Raw genomic sequence first — 19,653 nt, 5'->3', positions numbered from 1 at the left:
TTCAATGGCGGCAGCAATTTCTTGCAAGCTGAAAGGAGCATCGAGGCCATTAGCCACATCCAAATTAATAGTAGGGACAGTGATATTATCAAGAAAGGAGGTCATTTCTGCTGTGTCAAGTGGAGATTCTGACTCATAGAGAGAGGAGTAGTATGACTTAAAAATTATGTTGATGGCGATTGGATCGGTGGTAAGTGTGCCATTAGAATCTCTAATGCTGGGAATCAGTCTCGACGTTGCTTGCCTTTTTAATTGGTGAGCCAATAACCTGCTTGGTTTATCGCCGTGTTCATAATAGTTGGCATGAGCGCGTAATAGGAGCCGTTCAGAATCGGCTGTCGCTATAAGATCGAATTTTGACTGCAAATCAAGCCGTTGTTTCAGTAAACTCGGACTTGGGTTAACTGAGTTTAGTCTGTCTGTGTCCTGAATTTTAGATGTGAGCTCCTGTAATTTAGCCCTGCGGATTTTACTGGCGTATGCTGAATAAGAGATAATCTGTCCTCGCAAATATGCTTTGAGTGATTCCCATACTAGCGAAAAACTGGTAGAGTCTGTTTTGTTTAATGCAATGAAATCATCTATTGAAGCAGATATAGAAACATTAAATGCATCGTCGGATAAAAGCAATGGATTAAACCTCCAGGGAGAAGAAAAACGGGGGCGCTCAGACCATGTTATATTCAAAGTTAGAGGGGCGTGATCCGAAATAACAATTGGGTGGTATACGACAGAACTAACTTTGGGGAGAAGAGAGCCATCAACAAAAAGATAGTCAATACGTGAATATGACTGATGTACTTGAGAAAAAAAAGAGAATTCCTTATCTCCAGGATGTGAGAACCTCCACGGATCAACAAGCCCGTTCTTGACTGTAAAATCGGTAATAGATTTTGACATAGAGGATTGAGTCAAAGTACGAGGATTCGAACGGTCCAAAGAAGGATTAATAACACAATTCAGATCACCGCCCAGTATTGTAATATGCGTATTTAAGAAAGGGAGGTTGCCAAACAGCCTATCCGTAAAATTGGGGTCATCAAAATTAGGGGCATATATATTCACCAACAATACAGGGTTACAGTATAGAGTGCCCGCAACAATAAGATATCTACCATTCTTATCAGATATTGTCCTGCAGACGGAGAAATTGACTCTTTTGTTGATCAAAATTGCTACTCCTCTAGACCTAGAATCAAAATTTGTATTCTGGGAATCTTAATCTTAAACTGTAAACCATAATCAGCAATATTAAAATAATAAAAGGCTTGCAATATTTCAGTTGATTTGTAATGAATCCAGAATGTATGACATTTTTGTTTTTTTAATTGCATTACAGAAAATAAAGAACTTTATCACAATATTCTCATTTTCTGAGACAGTCCTGTATGTGCGCTTAAAACGGCACAACAGGAAGGATCTTTACCAGCCACCACCAACTTCAAAGCCATCTTCTACCACTCCAGAACCGGCACAGGAGGTGAAACTCTGTAGGACTCATGAAGAGTGGAGGAACAACACACTTATTATGGCAATGGCTCACCAATGGCAGAACTTTTCATGTGCCCTGGGAAAAGCCTTCTGCAGCTCTGCTTTAATGCTGATGCCTCCACCATCACCCAACCAACTTTTCACACATGCTCCCAAAAATTGATGATGATTTTGTTGAGGGAAGGTTACAGTTCTGCAGTAAATATCTCAGCATTTTAAAACCAAAATGAGCAGCCTTATTTAGGAGACAACAGATGTTTGTACTGTGAAAATAAAGTTTGATGAAACTTCATTTCATTTCATTATTGCACTGAACTACGATCATGAATGACAGGCCTTATCTTCCTTAGAGTGCTACAATTTCTTTTAACACGGTTCATCATTCATATTAAGCTCATACTGTACATTAATAATGGATGAATAAATTGTTTTGAGGAAACTAAACATATGGCTTCAACAAGAAAATTCACATATTAAATCTTAACAGGAATAAAAAAGTAAAATATGGGGTAAGGGAATTGTCAATTGAATTTGTGCACATAAATCAAATGTGTGCATATTATTCTACAGTTATGCATAAATAAATAAAAATGTTAACATTTGTTTTAAGTCAAATCATACATAAATATAGTGTGTATTTTCTCTGTAATCCGTGTTCATAATCTTGTAAAGTTGTAACTTTGAGTGGTATTCGCACAGAGAAAATACACACTACATATTATATGTATGATTTGACTTAAATGTTTACATTTCTATTTATTTATACACAACTGTAGAATATGCACACATTTGATTTATGTGCACAAATTCAATTGACAGTTCGCTTACCTCATAGTAAAATACAAAAGCATCCCACACAATTACATCATTATAAAAAATATTCATATATAATATTAAAAAATACAATGCACACAGTATTTGTTGTTTATCTTTATTTAATGAACAACATCGCTGGGTGTTGTGTGACAGATCCTCTCATCAGGGTCTGGGGATCACAGACTTGTGTAGCAGGCTCGGCCTCAGGCAGGCTGACAGGTTTCAGGACCATCTAGGGCAGGGATATTCAATTGGCGGCCCGCGGGCCACATGCGGCCCGCCAGGAGCTTTTATGTGGCCCCTGGTCATATTTCAAAAAAGGGGGTGTTTGATTAAAAAAAAAATTTTTTTTTGTGTCATAAGGAGCTTATGGTTAATATTTTGGTTGCTTATTTATAACATCAAACTGGCTACTATGGACTGAAATGCTTGTGCTCAATGCTTAATATAATATTCAAATAAGGAAATCTTGGTGGAAAGTGGTGCTTTGTCATTATGGCGTGTTTTATTAAAAGTAGGTCAATATCAATTTCATTAAGTTTGCACAATGCATGGTTTCAAAATGAACTTGCATTTAAAATAATATTTCTTTATCTGAATATTATATTTAACATTCACAATTACTAAATCTGGAGACAATTAATACATAATTCATATGTAAACTAGATATATTCAAATGTATAATACAAATGTATTATATATACATAAGTCTTCGTCTTTGAGTGCAAAATACATTTTGAAAACCCCCAAATTTTCAAATTGTGCGGCCCTCTCCATACAGTCCTTTTGCAGATGTGGCCCCCGGCCGAATCTAGTTGAATACCCCTGATCAAGGGGAAGAGAAAACATGGATGGAGCAAAATTAATGCAGGCATAGAGTCCCCTCACTACAAACATCACAATGGTAAAAATTGTACCATTTGTGTTTGTGTTGTACATTGTACTCACACACACACACAATCATCACAACAGCCTGCCAAATTGCATTGTATTTATGATGCACTGCAAAAACTCAAAATCTTACCAGGAAAATTTGTCTTATTTCTAGTTAAAATGTCTCATTTGTAGTCAAAAGATCTCATTACACTTAAAACAAGTCATTATTCAGAAAAATAACATGTTATTTGACAATTTTCACCGGTTTCAAGTAAATTTTCACTTGAAATAAATAGAAAAATCTGCCAGTGGGACAAGATTTATTTATTTTTTTTAAATCTTGTTCCACTGGCAGATTTTTCTACTTATTTTAAGTGAGAATCTACTTGAAACAGGTGAAAATTGTTGTTTTTTCCAGTGATGAGTCTTGTTTTAAGTGATAAGTAATAAGATTTTTTTGACTAAAAATGAGACATTTTAACTATAAATAAGACAAATATTCATCATCATAACAGCCTGCTAACACACACACACACACACACACACACACACACACACACACACACACACACACACACACACACACACACACACACACACACACACACACACACTTAATGTAGCTATGGTGGCCATTGTTTGTCCCATCTCCGAAACCATCAACTGCCTTAGCAAAATACCAGTAGCAATGTTAGTGTATGACAACTTCTTCATAATTAACAGTATTGTCAGATTCATAGCTAAAGTTGCTGAACTTACCCTCAGATTCAAGGCAGCGGATCCGCCGGGTGAGTTTACACCTCGTGTGCTAGGGAGAGCGATTATAACCCATGGTTTTTTGTCAACAAAGTGGTGTGAACAGACAAAAATGTTGCGCTGTGGTTTTTTAGATGTAATGCCTTCAGCCAGGTCCTTGGCTTCCAAAAAAAAAAGTAAACAAAGGAGCGCATGGACGTGTCTCTTTGTAGCTGGTTTGTGGTCGCAGCACTCTCTATCTGACCACTCGTTCAGGTGCTTCCTCGAGTTCTTACAACCAACCACCACACACATCGTTCCTGAACCACTTTTCTTCTGCGAAATATCCATTTAGTCCCTTGCCAGCCACGAGACCAGGGGCCGACAAGGAAGCCCGGAACCCAGGCCACCGGCAACTCCACAGAGGGTGAGAAGAGGGCGGGAGGCAACCCACCGCCAGCGAGGCCCCCCCCCACCGGGAAGAAGCAGCCAGGGATCCCGCGGCGGCGGAGCGCGACCCAGGCAATCCCCGGCCACCCGGTCCGGGCCGGACACGTGGCCAGGAGGCCGTCACCCCCTAGGCCAACGACCCCCACCCGGCGAGGGGCCAGCCTGCCCGGAGAGACAGAGCCGCCCCGACCGCCGACGCGGGCAGGAGCACCCGCCCCCACGAAAGTGGCCCTCCAAGACCAGAAGGGTGCCCCGCTGCGGAGGCCGTGGGGGGGACCGGAGACGGGCCCGGAGAGAGGGAACCCCCCAACAGGGCGACACCCGCGCGGGCCCGACAACGGAGGGCCCCAGACCCAGGCATCCCATTCATTCATCCATCCATTCACCTATCCGATATCTATACTAATAATATGATATACTATACACAATAATAATAATAATAATAATAGTATTAATAACCATCTTTGTATAACATAATATCCACCAATGGGAACTTTCTTAAAGAAGTTGAACTGCTAGCTTAATTTGATCCTGTGTTGAGAGATCATATGAGAAGCATCGACAGTGCAGCAGAGCACATCACATACCTGGGTAAAACGATTCAAAATGAGTTGATAGCCTGTGTCAGTGATAAAATAGTTGACACAATGGTGTCAGAAATCAACAATTTAAAATACTATGTCATAATATTGGATTGCACCCCAGATGTAAGTCATCAAGAGCAAATGTCTGTTGTGTCCACAGTGAATCTTGGTGAAAATCCAGACAAAGTTAAGAACTGATTTATTTAAATTAATTTTTAAATGCAGACCAATGACAACAACTCTGGGAAACGTAAACATTTCAAGAAAAACAAACAAAAAAAAAACATTACAAAGAAGAAAATGGCTAATGTAAAACAGTATTTAACAGAATCATACCCTCATATGTATTTCTCTCAGAATAACTAAAGAACTAAACTCATGTCTATCAGGCTGTCTCACCTTTGTGTAAAACATATAACATCTAATAATGAGGGTCTAATTTTAAAGCATGTCTGTTACTTACACTACCATCATGTTCAAAATAAAGACTTTTGAATTGAATCTTTATACTTCATTTTCTAAATCTGATTATAACTGAACAGCTCTTACAGCTGTAAAAATCTGCTGCTTTTTAAAAAAATGATTCAAAAAATTTCCCACAATCTAACCACCAGAATGATGTCTTTCAAACTAAATTGGTGCATTTTAACTGAACTCTCAAAATAAATAATATCAGAAATGATCACAAATGTAAACTTTTTATCCAGTGTGAATACGTTGGTGATTCCTTAGATTACTTGATGTGGTAAAAGCTGCTCCACACTGATCACATCTGTAAGGCTTTTCTCCAGTGTGAATACGTTGGTGACTCGTTAGAGAACTTCGATGGGCGAAAGCCACCCCACACTGATCACATCTGTAAGGCTTTTCTCCAGTGTGAATACGTTGGTGAATCGTTAGAGCACTTGGCTGGGCAAAAGCCGCTCCACACTGATCACATCTGTAAGGCTTGTTTCCAGTGTGAATATGTTGGTGAATCGTTAGAGCACTTCGATGGGCGAAAGCCGCCCCACACTGATCACATCTGTAAGGCTTGTTTCCAGTGTGAATACGTTGGTGAATCGTTAAAGTAATTTGCTGGGCAAAAGCCACTCCACACTGATCACAGCTGTAAGGCTTGTCTCCAGTGTGAATACGTTGGTGAATCGTTAGATTACTTGATATGGTAAAAGCTGCTCCACACTGATCACATCTGTAAGGCTTTTCTCCAGTGTGAATACGTTGGTGAATCGTTAGAGAACCTTGGCGGGCAAAAGCCTCTCCACACTGATCACATCTGAAAGGCTTGTCTCCAGTGTGAATACGTTGGTGTTGCTTTAGATGACCTTTTCGGGCAAAAGTCGCTCCACACTGATCACATCTGAAAGGCTTGTCTCCAGTGTGAATTTTCTTATGGATCTTCAGGTTTGATGAAGTGGTGAAGACTTTCTTGCAATCATCACAGCAGTGTTTTTTGGGTCTTCCTTTATGATTCTGTAACAGAGAAGATCACTTACATTATCTTAGCTGCATTATCAAAAGTCTTTTCAGTTTTAATCAAGTGCTGCCTCTCAGGTTCTTTCCTGTGAGACAATTAAGTTTATCTTCTGAGGACTAATGTTAAACATATTTTGTTACAACTAGTTCTTAACAGTACAACACCTTCAGATGAGACTTCTTATACATCTACATAAGAAGTGTAAAGTTTGAAAGCTACTGAAACACACTGAAAACCCATTCTACTATTGTCTAACTATTGACACACACACACACACACACACACACACACACACACACACACACACACACACACACACACACACACACACACACACACACACACACACACACACGCACACACACACACACACACACACACACACACACACACACACACACACACACACACACACACACACGACAAAGAACTGGCTCCAGACCAGAAAACCCGGTTCAAGGTAGCACCAACTCTTTGCTGGGCCAGAGGAAAGAACCGCTTAGGGGGCGGAGTTGTTCAGACCAACAGCAAAAGCAAGACGGTGACATTTTCAAACAAGAGATGAATTAATACGGATCCAGCAGCAGCAGTGGTCTGTGGAGGAAACAACCTGTCTTTTAGTGATATTGTCCATGGAGGGAGCTACGCAGACCAAGTCCGTATTAGAGCAAATACGTTGTTGTTGCTTCAACTTTTGCGCCAATGCAATCGCAGCGACGTAACTGATGTTTGCAGCGTCGTAACTGACGTTTGCAGTGACGTACTGACGTGGCTCCGCTTGGCATCCCAAGCTATGAAAAAGCAAACCGGTTTTCAGCTGGTTTGCAAGTTGAACGAGTTGTGAACCAGCACCGGCCCAGAACCAGCCTGGAACTGGTTTGGTGGAAAAGGGGCATGTGTGGATGAGAGGTAGTGACGTCGGTAGCAAAGTTTTTTTTACATGCCATTGTGTATGTTATGTTTATGTCATAATTGCTCAGGGGTTTATGTTCTGGGTCTCTGGAAAGCGCCTAGAGACAACTATTTTAGTTTTCAGCACTGTAGCCAGGCTGACAAAGAGTCACAACTCTGTGGAGCCGTGCATTCCTGCAGCTCTCAGTAGTGAAGACTTTATGGGCTTCTTTAACAGTAAAATCACGAGAATTAGAGAAGAAATCAACCAGCCGGTTGTGGGCGTTTCTTCAGCTTTAGCGACTTCCCTAGGCTCTGACTTGACTCTAGACTGTTTTGATCCTATAGACCTCCCTGAGCTGACTTCACTCGTTAATAGAGCTAAGTCTACCACATGTATGTTAGATCCCATCCCGACTATTCAAAAATGTTTTTTCTCTTATTGGTGCGACAATACTGGACCAAATCAACCTATCCCTAAGCTTAGGATATGTACCACAGGCTTTCAAAGTGGCAGTAATTAAACCTTTACTTAAAAAACCTTCTCTTGACCCAGACACCTTAGCTAACTATAGGCTATATTTCCAACCTTCCGATTTGTGTCTAAAATTCTGGAAAAGGCAGTTTCAAGCCAGTTATGTGACTACTTGTATAGAAATTATCTGTTTGAAGTCTTTCAGTCAGGGTTCAGAATGCATCATAGCACAGAGACAGCACTGGTTCGAGTTACGAATGAACTTCTTATGGCCTCAGATAAGGGATTAGTGTCCATACTGGTTCTACTGGACCTCAGTGCTGCTTTTGACACTGTAGATCAGCATTTTACTGCACAGGTTAGAGCATGTTGTTGGGATTAAAGGGACAGCTCTATGTTGGTTTAAATCATACCTATCTGACAGGTTCCAGTTTGTTCATGTACATGAGGTTTCTTCAGAACAGTCAAGGGTCAGTTATGGCGTTCCGCAGGGTTCAGTGCTAGGGCCAATCTTGTTCAGTTTATACATGCAGCCGTTGGGAAGTATAATCCAGAATCACGGCATACACTTTCATTGTTATGCTGATGATACGCAGCTGTATTTGTCTATGAAGCCGGATGAAACAGAACCGTTAGTTAAACTTCAGGCATGTCTTAGGGACATCAAGGACTGGATGTCCAGAAAATTCTTGCTTCTAAATTCAGATAAAACAGAGGTTATCATTCTTGGTCCAGAGCATCTTAGGAAGGGATTAGATGGTGTTGCGATGGCTTCCAGTGCAACTGTGAGAAACCTTGGTGTTGTTTTCGATTAGGATTTGTCATTTAAACCATATGTTAATGAGGTTTGTAAAATAGCGTTTTTCCATCTCCGTAATATTGCAAAAATTAGGAAAATCGTCTCGCAGAGTGATGCAGAAAAACTAGTTCATGCGTTTTTATCTTCTAGACTAGATTACTGTAATGTGTTATTAGCAGGATGTCCAAGTAATTTGCTGAATAGACTCCAGCTGATCCAAAATGCAGCAGCGCGAGTGCTGACAGGAATCAGCAGGAGAGACCACATCTCTCCAGTGTTAGCGTCGCTCCATTGGCTACCTGTAAAATTCAGAATCCAATTTAAAATTTTATTACTTGCATATAAAGCCCAAAACGGCTCAGCTCTGCAGTATTTACAAGACCTGATAGTGCCTTATGTTCCTGGAAGAGCTCTCCGCTCTCAGAGTGCAGGTTTACTCGTAGTTCCTAGAGTATCTAAATGTAGATTTGGAGGGCGGGCATTCTGCTATCAGGCACCATTACTATGGAATCAACTTCAAATCTGGGTTAAGGAGGCTGACACCACCTCCACCTTTAAAACTAAACTTAAAACCTTTCTGTTTAGTAAAGCCTATGGTTAGTGTTTAGTAAACTTTTAGCTGGTGTTGGTAAATCTCTAGGTAGTGTAAACTCTAGTGTGTTAGAGTCAGTAGTCATAGTTGCAGCTATAGAACAAGACTATAATAGTTCGTCTCAAATATAGCTTTGCGGTAGATATGCTGCTATAGGCTTATGCTGCAGGGGGGCACCGACATGATCCGCTGGGCGGTGCCTCCCCCCCCCATCCCCGGTCATCCAGTTGCTGCTTCCACCTGCCTACGTTGATGTCTGCTGTGTGCTGCTGACGTCCCCCCCCCCCTCTGGTCATCCCGCTGCTGCTTCCACGGTGCAAACTAAAAAAAAAAAATTAGACAAGGATAAAGATTTAATTTTTTTTTCTTTGGCTTGTCACAATTTGCTCATGCATGTGAACATTCACATTTTTTCTGACACTGGAAATGTATGCTGTGAGTTCTTATCTATCCATTGAGACCAATATTATGCATATCGTCCTTATAATTGTGAGGATATTGTTGATTTAATTTGGATAGGCTTGTTTAGGTAAAATTCAGCTCCAAAATCCCTAGGGGTTAACAGGTGAAGAATTAAATAAATAGATAAATAAGATCAAGATAAAAAATAATGAAAATAAATTAAAACAAGTTAAAGTCAACATCTCATACTGGGTAAAAAAACTTGGCACAAAAGGTGGGTCTTGAGAAGTTATTTTAAAATGGCCAAGAAAGAGGACTGTCTGTTATTTACTGGTAACGCATTCCACAATTTGGGGGCTACAACAGCAAACTAGCAAATTAGGGCTGGATCATATTATACCTTGGTCAGCTGATCTGAGCGACCTAGAAGGAGGGTGTGAATGCAACAGCTCAGAGAGGTAGGGCAGGGCAAGACTATTTAGAGATAGAAAAACAAATAAAAGGATTTTAAAATGAACTCTAAATAGACAGGCAGCCAGTGCAGTGAGGATAAAACAAGAGTAATGTGCTCTTTCTTTCGTGTTCTTGTTCAAATCCGTGCAGCAGCATTTTGCATCAGCTGAAGACGAGACAGGCCGGTCTGACTAACACCAACGTACAAGGCGTTACAATAATCCAGCCGACTTCCTCCATTGGCAGGACAACAAAATGTAATAATTTATTAATATTATGTTATACAAAGATGGTTATTAATATTATAATTTTTTTAATTATCATTATTGTGTATAGTATATCATATTATTATTAGTATAGATATCGGATAGGTGAATGGATGAATGAATGGGATGCCTGGGTCTGGGGCCCTCCGTTGTCGGGCCCGCGCAGGTGTCGCCCTGTTGGGGGGTTCCCTCTCTCCGCGCCCGTCTCCGGTCCCCCCCACTGCCTCCGCGGCGGGCCCTCTGGTCTCGGAGGTCCACTTTCGTGGGGGCGTGTGCTCCTGCCCGCGTCGGCCGGGCTCTGTCTCTCCGGGCAGGCTGGCCGCCGCGGGATCCCTGGCTGCTTCTTCCCGTGACACACACACACACACACACACACACACACACACACACACACACACACACACACACACACACACACACACACACACACACACACACACACACACACACACACACACACACACACACACACACACACACACACACACACACACACACACACACACACACACACACACACACACGTTTTTGGGGTTAGCTAGCGGTAGCTTAGCTCAGACTGTGATTGGATCTCAAGATTTGGGTCGATTGCTGCTCGTGTTTTGGTCGGCTCCGTGTTGGTTTTGTGTTTTGTTTGTGGTTTTTGTTGCAGATTTCCAGTGCTTGACGTGTGCCTCCGTGTGTTCCTGCTTCCTGGATCGGCAGTGGATGTTACCACCCCCCCAAAAATAAAAAAAATCACTGGGTTTGTATGTGTATGCATATATATATATATATATATATATATATATATATATATATATATATATATATATATATATATATATTAAATATAGTAATAATGCACATATATATGCCTTTGGTTTTTACCTGCATGGTATCAATCATTAATATGTGGGGGGGGCTGTTGGTGGTGGTCACGTCGTAGCCACGATCGTATACACTGGTCTTAAATGTAGTAGTAATAATAATAATAATAATAATAATAATAATAATAATAATAATAATAATAATAATAATAATAATAATAATAATAACATATTTATTTTCATTTATTTAAATAGTAAAAACATAAAATGAAACAAAACAATAAAATATAGACAACTGAGGAGTCAAGTTCAACATTATTAAACAAAAATCCAGAATGCTACCAGTGGTACCCGCTGAAAAAACTAGGGATGCACCGAAATGAAAATTTGAGGCCGAAACTGAAGCGGAATAAAGTTTAAAGACTTGGCTGAATACTGAGTACCGAATAGCCTACGGAATACGGTTGTTCACAGTTTTTCATTTATTTTGCCATTTTTTTCACAATTGCATAGATAAAATTGCAATGACATTATTAACAACAAAAACAGTAAACGAATGAGTTGAGCCACTGTCAAGCAGCTGGCGATGCTGTTGCTTAAACTGACCAAAAGGTGGCTCTCTAACATCACAGTTTGTGTACTGTGCGTGACTCTGACGCTGATTGGTAATTAAGGAGTTAAAACTCACTCGCCACTTAGGGGACTCAGTAGCCAGCAGAAACAGCAGTAGGAGCATTTATTACATTTATTAACTGTAGTACCGCTATTATGAGAGGTTATTTCTCACAGTATTAGCCTAAAGGGACTTAAGGCTGATTTATGGTCCCGCGTTACACCAACGCAGAGCCTACGGCGTAGGGTACGCGGCAGTACGCACCGTACTGCGCGCGTCGCCGCGTACCCTACGCCGTAGGCTCTGCGTCGATTTAACGCAGAACCATAATTCAGGCTTCACTCACTGCCGCAACGCATTGCATATTCAGCGCCGCACAGAGGCTCCCAAATGGAAATGATTATTGATTTCTAAATGAATGGATAGATACGTCGCTTATTTTTTGCATATTATTTTTTTTTCTTTTCTGGCCTGGCAGGGCCAAGCCTGTACAATTGTAGGAAACGCTGTATTATCATTATTATTACAACTCACTCGCCATTGCATCTTCTTTTATTCATTAGTGTAACTAATGAAGTGTATGAAAATACACTGTCACGTGTCGCAGGTGGTGCTAATTGAACGCTTGAAGAGAAGACTGGATTACCGGTAGAAAGTTTTGGGCTAAACGATGCAACGCGGTTAGGCTTTCTTTTTAATACAAACTGATTAAACTGATTAAATTTTGTAGTGGGTAGCCTGAGTAATAAGGACGTACCATTTTTATGGTGACAAAAGAATCATCTGGTGAGCTATGCTTGTTGATCCGAGTTCCGAAATTCACTCCGCTGAGCGCGCACACACACACGCACGCACACGCACGCACACGCACACGCACGCACATGCGCACGCACGCACACACACACACACACCGCATGTCGGGGCAGCGGAGTTTCTCTTTGAAGGCGGCGGTGTTCAGAGTAATTTGTGTACAAGCGTGCAAGAGTGCGGTTCAGTTTGACATTATTGTCAGTCTGAAAAAAACATTTAATTTTATTAAAATCGAAAAATAATATTTATAGGTGTGGCCAGGTGGAACACGAGGTTACATAGGCTATAAAAATAAGCGTCATTAAAGTAGCCGGCTGGACCTAATCGAGTAGTCGGCTATATGGCCGGCAGCCGGCGCTTGTGGAAAGCCCTGGTAACCTAGGCGTAGGTTCTGCGTCGATTTAACACAGAACCATAAATCAGGCTTTACGGCGCGACTCCACTGTCGCTGACACCCGGCTTGTGCTCCTTGCCGCGCGCAGATCCCCCGCCGAGTCCGCGCTCATATATTTAATACATTTATAAAGCCCATATATTTATAAAGCCCCGCCTGGCTGAGCCCTAAAGTGCGTGTTATACTTGCAGTTGGTGCCTGCGTTCGCGTCCGTTAACAACTGCAACGTTCCTCGCGTAGTACGCGAGGAAAGCCCGTCATACCGGTGGGGACCGATAGGGGGCAGTAAGCAGAGCAACAGTTGGAAAAGTGATATACATTTAGTAGCAGAGGTAGTAGCAGCGGTAGCAGATTAAAACAACGAACAACTTTACAGGACAATATTGGATGATGTAGGAGATTTTAACATCGTGTGAATGTGTTTGAATGTGTATGAATGTTTGGGGGTGGTCGGAGGGGCCGTTTGGCGCGATATGGCAGCCACGCTTCCATCAGTCTGCCCCAGGGCAGCTACAAACGTAGCTTATCACCACCGGTGAGAATGTGTATGAATGAATAATGATCTCTGTAAAGCTCTGGGTGCCTTGAAGGGCGCTATATAAAACCAAGCCATTATTATTACTTTTTATTACTTATTTATTATTACTTTTTTTATCCCCTTCCCTGGATGGATGTGTGTGTGTGTGTGTGTGTGTGTGTGTGTGTGTGTGTGTGTGTGTGTGTATGTGTGTGTGTGTGTGTGTGTGTGTGTGTACTGCTGCTAACACGTGAGTTTCCCCATTATAATATAAAGATAAAACAGAAGGTCATATATTTGGGGATTGTTATCTCTAAAGGACAAAACAGCAATTGAAAAGATGAATATTTGGAACAATGTGGACAAGTGTAAGTCAATTCAGGTGGCTGCAAAGGGATATTTCAATTTTTGGCAGAGTCTTATTATCAAAAATGGATAGTCTGTCCAGACTAATTTATCCGGCATTTTCATTACCCATCTCAACAAGAATGATCAAAACAATAAATACGGTTAATTTTAAGTTCATATGGATGTCAACATATAAGAAAGATTGACATGGTAAAAAACTATGATGATGTTGAATGTGATCGATTTCAATATTATGAATGGTGTCTTGAAACTGAAATGGTTGAAATCTTTTGTTGGACCAGGTCCAGTGATCATCTGGACTGTTATAAATGTTCAAGAGAATTTCCTGAATATGTACATTCAACTTTAATGTCCCTCCTAAAATGGCCGCCTTGTCAGAAACTACAAAGCCCAGCGTGCCTTGCGTGAGGGGCGACGACTAAATCGGCGCGCATCCAATCAAGAGCGAGGCACTGAGCCAGAACCCGCCGTGGAAGCTCCAGCCTTGGACCGCGAGACCATCCCGCAGCCCAGCGGCACGGACGGGACCAGCCGCAGTTCCGAGAGAAGGAACCGGCCCCCCGTGCGCAGTGAGGCCGCGTGTTGAGGCGGAGGTCAGGACCAGAGAGCCGGCGTGAGGCCGTTGCAGCAACTGTTGCCTTTTTCTTTTGAAGTTAGGAGCAGGAGAGAGACTAAAGTAGCCTTTTAGCTTCTTTCACAACAATCTGATATCAGTACAAACAGTCTTAAAATTTGAACGACACATGCAACTTGTGCTTCTTTCACTGACGCAGGGCAACATTAAATAACACAGGTTTTTGATCTCAGAAGACTACATCACAAATTATCAAGTTAAAAACAGACAAACAAAAAGAAAAAATTATGTCCAGCGTGTGACTACGTTGCTGAGTGGGCTCAGACACCCCCTGTAAAATGTTAAACGAGTCGATTCAGTTTAAGAAGTCCTTAACCATTGGCTTTTCAGGGCAACACACACGCACGTTAAATTCTCCAACAATAAAGATCCGGTCATATTTTGGCATGAGTTCAGCCAGTAATTCAGAGATGTCTGGGTGGGGATCGATTCAAATGTCAAGAATCGATTCGATTCCGATTCTTAAGATTCATAATCGATTATCAAACATAGATTGATTCGATTCTGATTTGGATTAGTGTTATTAAAACTATTTTTTGAGCTGTTGCATGAATTATATAACTGTAGTTCTGCAACATATTAATACTAGTATTATATTGAGATTCAACGGCAAGTATTGTCAGCTAATGATGCTGTAAGGACCAATCACCTCCCAGAATGCTGATAGAACTGCTTTCAGAAACATCGTGTGGGTCAGAATTACCAAACAGATCCAGGGCAGCAAACAGAGGAACTATGAAATCGGTTTTATTTTTTCCCATTTATGAGAATTTGGTTTTTAGTATTTTATGCAAATATAACCCCAAGATGGTTTATAAAGCTTTGCTTCATAAAGCAAAGAAATATAGACAATTTATGCAATTATAACCGAAAACTATAATGTTTTTATACCATTAAACATATTTAAAGGCAAAATCATGGCAGCAGTTGTTCTTGTGTCCAACAAAACATTCCTTTTTTGGGCATAAAACAAAAAAATACCAAAAGTTGTAATGTAACAATGAGAATTTTGTATTTCTTTTTTTTTAATCGACCTTTAGACAAATTCATCTATTTTTAGGAATTAATATGAGAATCAATTTAGTTATGTCTCTTTATTAGGGAGTTATTGACCGCAGAAGTGGAAATCTACGAATATCTGTCCAACTTTAAAGGACCAAAAAGGTCTGGACTGCTTTGTCTGTGCGCGCAGCCACATTTGCAAACATTAAAGCACAGAAAAGTTTATACGTACTTGTAGGCCGTAAGGTGAAGCCCGTTATCGTTTCATCCCGCTCCCACCTTTGAGGACTACACAATCTTTACATTATAAAAGATTGATTCATGCTCACCTTATAAGTAAAAGTTCTGAGCTCAAAACCCTGCAAGAGTCCCGTGATCGGTGACCACAAAACGGTACTAGTTTCTTCTGAGCGCAGTAAGATTTTCGTCCGCGGGTAGAGGCGCGGTCGTCACGTAATCCTGCTGCACCAATAGGATGCACGTTACTAGTAAACACAAGGGCAATATGGCGGCGACCATGGTGTCTTCAGGCTAATGCATGATGATGAAAACAAACCCCAAAAGTCGTTAAAAATGATCAGAAATGATCTGAAACCGTGCGAAATACGACTGCCACATCAACGAAGAACTTTGAGATCATTAGACAGCAAGGCGGACCTTCTCTAAAGTATCTCCAAACACTTGATTCGGTACCACGACATGTAGCCTATGTATTTTTCTATAGATAAGAACCCTATTATTTCGTTTGTTTTTAACAAGTTAGTAAGTTAAATTTGCCTTTTGCTGAATCCTTTTCATCTTTAGCATACATTCCATAGAATAATGTCTCTAATCTATGGAATGTATAGTTTTTATTCTTAATTGAATTGTCTTTATATATTTAACTTACTAACTGGTGAAAAGACTGTAAAAATGCTGAATAATATTTGCTGTTCCTGTTTTATTACAAAAAGAATTGGTTTGAATGTTTTTCTGGACAGTCTCATTGAATTATTTTAAGTGCAATTACATTTCATATGGTAGAGTCATGATTGTAAGAAGAAAGTTTTGAAATTGTAACTATACAAAACTGTGATAAAACACTCATATGGTTCTGCATTTCATTGATCTGAATATAAAATATAAAAAAAAAAAACATCTGCTTTGACTATGTGATAATATAACTTGAAATCCATTCACATATCATCATCATCATCATTGGTTTATTGGTGTCCCTTGAAGGGCAACTTGGTTGCATAAGTTTAACGACATAGAACAAACACATTAAAAAAATTACAAAAGTGAGAAGCAAGATGGGGATAAAGTGCACAACAGTAAGTAAACAATGCAAGGCTCTGATAAAAAGCAGCCGCAATAACCAGCAAAATTAACAATAACAACATTACATAGATACATACAAGAAAATGTAAAGGAATCATTATCAATTGGAATCGGAAGATCATCTTCTCCTCTCTGTGGCATTTAGATCTCTAATGGCACAAATGATTATTATGGTTATTCATTATTGTTATTATTTACATAAATTACAGAGATAACTCAGTTCCATAGATCAAATTGGTGACGAGATCAGATAAAGCTGGAACAGAAAGTTAATCAATAACCATCTTATCATTACAAACAAACAAAAGAATAGCGTTCTTATCTATAGATTGGTGCAGCGGGATCACGTGACGACCTCTACCCTCTACTCTACTAGTACCGTTCTGTGGTCCCGATCACGGGACTCTTGCAGGGTCTTGTAGTCTTTTTTATATTGTGTCGTCCTCAAAAATGGGAGCGGGAATCACTTGCTGAAATACTTTTTGCGGTTCCCCTTACGGCTTATTGGATCGTAAAAAAGTCCCGTGTGTGTGTTCCCTGTGGTTTAGTTCAAACACGCTGATACAGACACAAATAAAGCGTTTGTGTTTGCGTTTGTGTGTTTGTGTGTGTGTTTGCGTCATTAACAGATACAAAAACCGAGAACGAGCGGCCACGTGGACCCGAACACTGACCTGCAGACCAGCAGAGGAGAAGACCGTTTTGGTGCTGGACTTTGAACAGACCTGGCCCTGGTCCTCCTGGTCCCGGTCCCGGTTCTGGTCCTGGTCCCGGTCCTTCTCTGGATCTGGGTTCTGCTCCGTTTCCATTCTTCCAAAATCGAGCAACTGTTCCATCTAAAATCCTCTTTCTGTGTCTGTATAAAAACGAGGTTCCTCCCATAGACATCATATAGAACACATATAGTGTTCTATATGATGTCTATTCCTCCGCCGCTGTGAGAACTCTGCCCAGAAACACGTGACCACCAAACAGACCAGATACGACACAGACATACGTCACCACATCCAGTCAATAGTATACAGCTGCAGGCTCGGAGGCTGCAGTTCCAGGACCCGCAGTTCCAGGACCCGCAGTTTCAGGACCCGCAGTTCCAGGACCTTCAGTTTTGCAAATTAAACGTTTATTACGCCAAAAGATTACTTAACATGATGAATTGAAGTATAACTTTTTAAAAGTTTTAGTTAGAAATTCTTATTTAAAGCTTGTTTAAGTTAATAATCAGGTACGGATAATTAATAAACAAGCATTTTTATGTGTAAAAGTTTATTCCACCAGATTAATACTTTTACTTCATGTGTAGTAAATAAACAAGGATAATTAACAAATATTTTGATTTCTTGAGGTTAATCCCGTCAAATTATTACTTTGTATGGAGTTGATAAACAAATAATAATAGTTAACAAGTACATTGGTTTACTCCAACCAAATATTAATTACTTTGAACAGCCTACTCTGCAATACAAATCAAATAGGTTGCTAAGAGTTGCAAACAAATTGCAAATTTGTGATCAGCATAATTAACTCATTACAGGTAAACTTAAGATGGAATCATATTTGGCCAGATACTATTGAGATATTTATAAGGCTTGAAAGGCACACAGGCACAGCTGGGCCTCTATGGGCAGATTTAAGATTATGTCTCTATATTTGTAATATAATCAAATTATTAATATTAACAACCAGGGTTCCTACACATTCTCAAACATCAAATTCATAGACCCTACAATGTATAATTTGAGACAGATAATTATGATTTCCTATTACAAGATTAGGTAGTACACTGCAGCAGGTTTTATGGAAGCCTTTCTGAAGTCAAACAATATATCAAAGGAACCTACATTTCTATTCTAGCATAGATCTTAATCTAAACACATTAAATGACCCATGTCTATTTTTTAAGACTTAAATGTTTCCCCATCAAATTCACAAATTCTTTTTCCAATCATATTTTTTATTTTATTTTATACACACACACACACACACACACACACAAACACACACACACACACACATTATTTCAACTTTATACAGACCAAAAGCAACCCAAAAAATTTCCCTCAGTGTCTCCTTTGTTGGAGCAGTTGTTTTTGGAGCTTCCTTTTAAATTCCTCCCTTTCACTGAAATAGTAGACGTAAAAATCACAGCTTTATTGACAGAAATGTGTTTAACATTTAAAACATTAAGTGCTACAGGAATTACAATAATTATGCACATTTCTTAATTATAGTATGTAACGCATTGCATACATTGATTAAGACTTAATGTCATTCTGTTAGAAATATATTTATATTTTATTCTCTCACCTTGGATGTAAGGGTTGCCCAGCAAGGAACAGCTGTTCCGCCTGAAGCACGGGCACGTTATGTGTCCTCGCAAGACCATAAATGATAGCCTACCAAGAGAAATGTAATTTAATGTACCAATAAATGTATTAGTATTTTCAAAAATCTATTTTTAAAAATCTATTCCAGTCTACCGATATAGATATATTTTATAGTTATATGCATCTAGTAAATGAGAGAACATAACAACTTATAACTTGACATGTTACTTACGTTCGTCATCGAAGTCCGGATACAATCTGCAATCTGCGACCTGCAAACCTGCAATGACAACTCCAATTCATTGAGTTGCGCTGTTGCAAAAACTGCGGGTCCTGGAACTGCGGGTCCTGAAACTGCGGGTCCTGGAACTGCAGCCTCCGAGCCTGCAGCTGGACGAGCTGGACCCATGGCTGGACCCTTCTCCATCCAGTGTTCTTGCTGCCATAGACATATAAAGAGTAGACGCCACATTGGCTGCTGGTGCGCGAGAAATGCGGCCGCCATCTTGGGGCGGTCATCCTACTCGGTTGCCTAGCAGCAGAACCTTATA

The 19,653-nt window shown here is 40.3% G+C and overlaps 1 protein-coding gene and 1 long non-coding RNA gene across 2 annotated transcripts; both read right to left on the bottom strand.

Annotated features, from left to right (window-relative positions):
* Positions 1-5,178: 5,178 nt before the first annotated feature.
* On the bottom strand, positions 5,179-17,705 carry LOC133449028 (zinc finger protein 239-like). Its single transcript, XM_061728114.1, has 2 exons — positions 17,450-17,705; positions 5,179-6,425 (listed from the first exon to the last, which is right to left on the bottom strand). Exons 1-2 carry the CDS (start codon positions 17,609-17,611, stop codon positions 5,652-5,654), a joined length of 936 nt encoding a protein of 311 aa, XP_061584098.1. The 5' UTR covers positions 17,612-17,705; the 3' UTR covers positions 5,179-5,651.
* Positions 17,706-18,831: 1,126 nt separating this feature from the next.
* On the bottom strand, positions 18,832-19,457 carry LOC133449044 (uncharacterized). The gene is made up of 3 exons (XR_009782998.1): positions 19,335-19,457; positions 19,083-19,171; positions 18,832-18,896 (listed from the first exon to the last, which is right to left on the bottom strand). It is a non-coding gene; the product is annotated as an uncharacterized LOC133449044 (long non-coding RNA).
* Between the last annotated feature and the right edge of the window lie 196 nt (positions 19,458-19,653).

Source organism: Cololabis saira, chromosome 8 (assembly GCF_033807715.1).
Source record: "Cololabis saira isolate AMF1-May2022 chromosome 8, fColSai1.1, whole genome shotgun sequence".
Classification (NCBI taxonomy): Eukaryota; Metazoa; Chordata; class Actinopteri; order Beloniformes; family Belonidae; genus Cololabis; species Cololabis saira.
The sequence above is the reverse complement of the archived record's forward strand: the minus strand, read 5'-3'. Positions and strand labels throughout refer to the sequence as shown.

Excerpts from the sequence above, each read along its gene's own strand:
- LOC133449028 (XM_061728114.1), bottom strand. The coding sequence starts at position 17,611 with ATGGAACAGTTGCTCGATTTTGGAAGAATGGAAACGGAGCAGAACCCA. Across the intron at positions 6,426-17,449 it reads TCTCCTCTGCTGGTCTGCAG|AATCATAAAGGAAGACCCAA; the intron begins GTCAGTGTTCGG and ends TCTCTGTTACAG.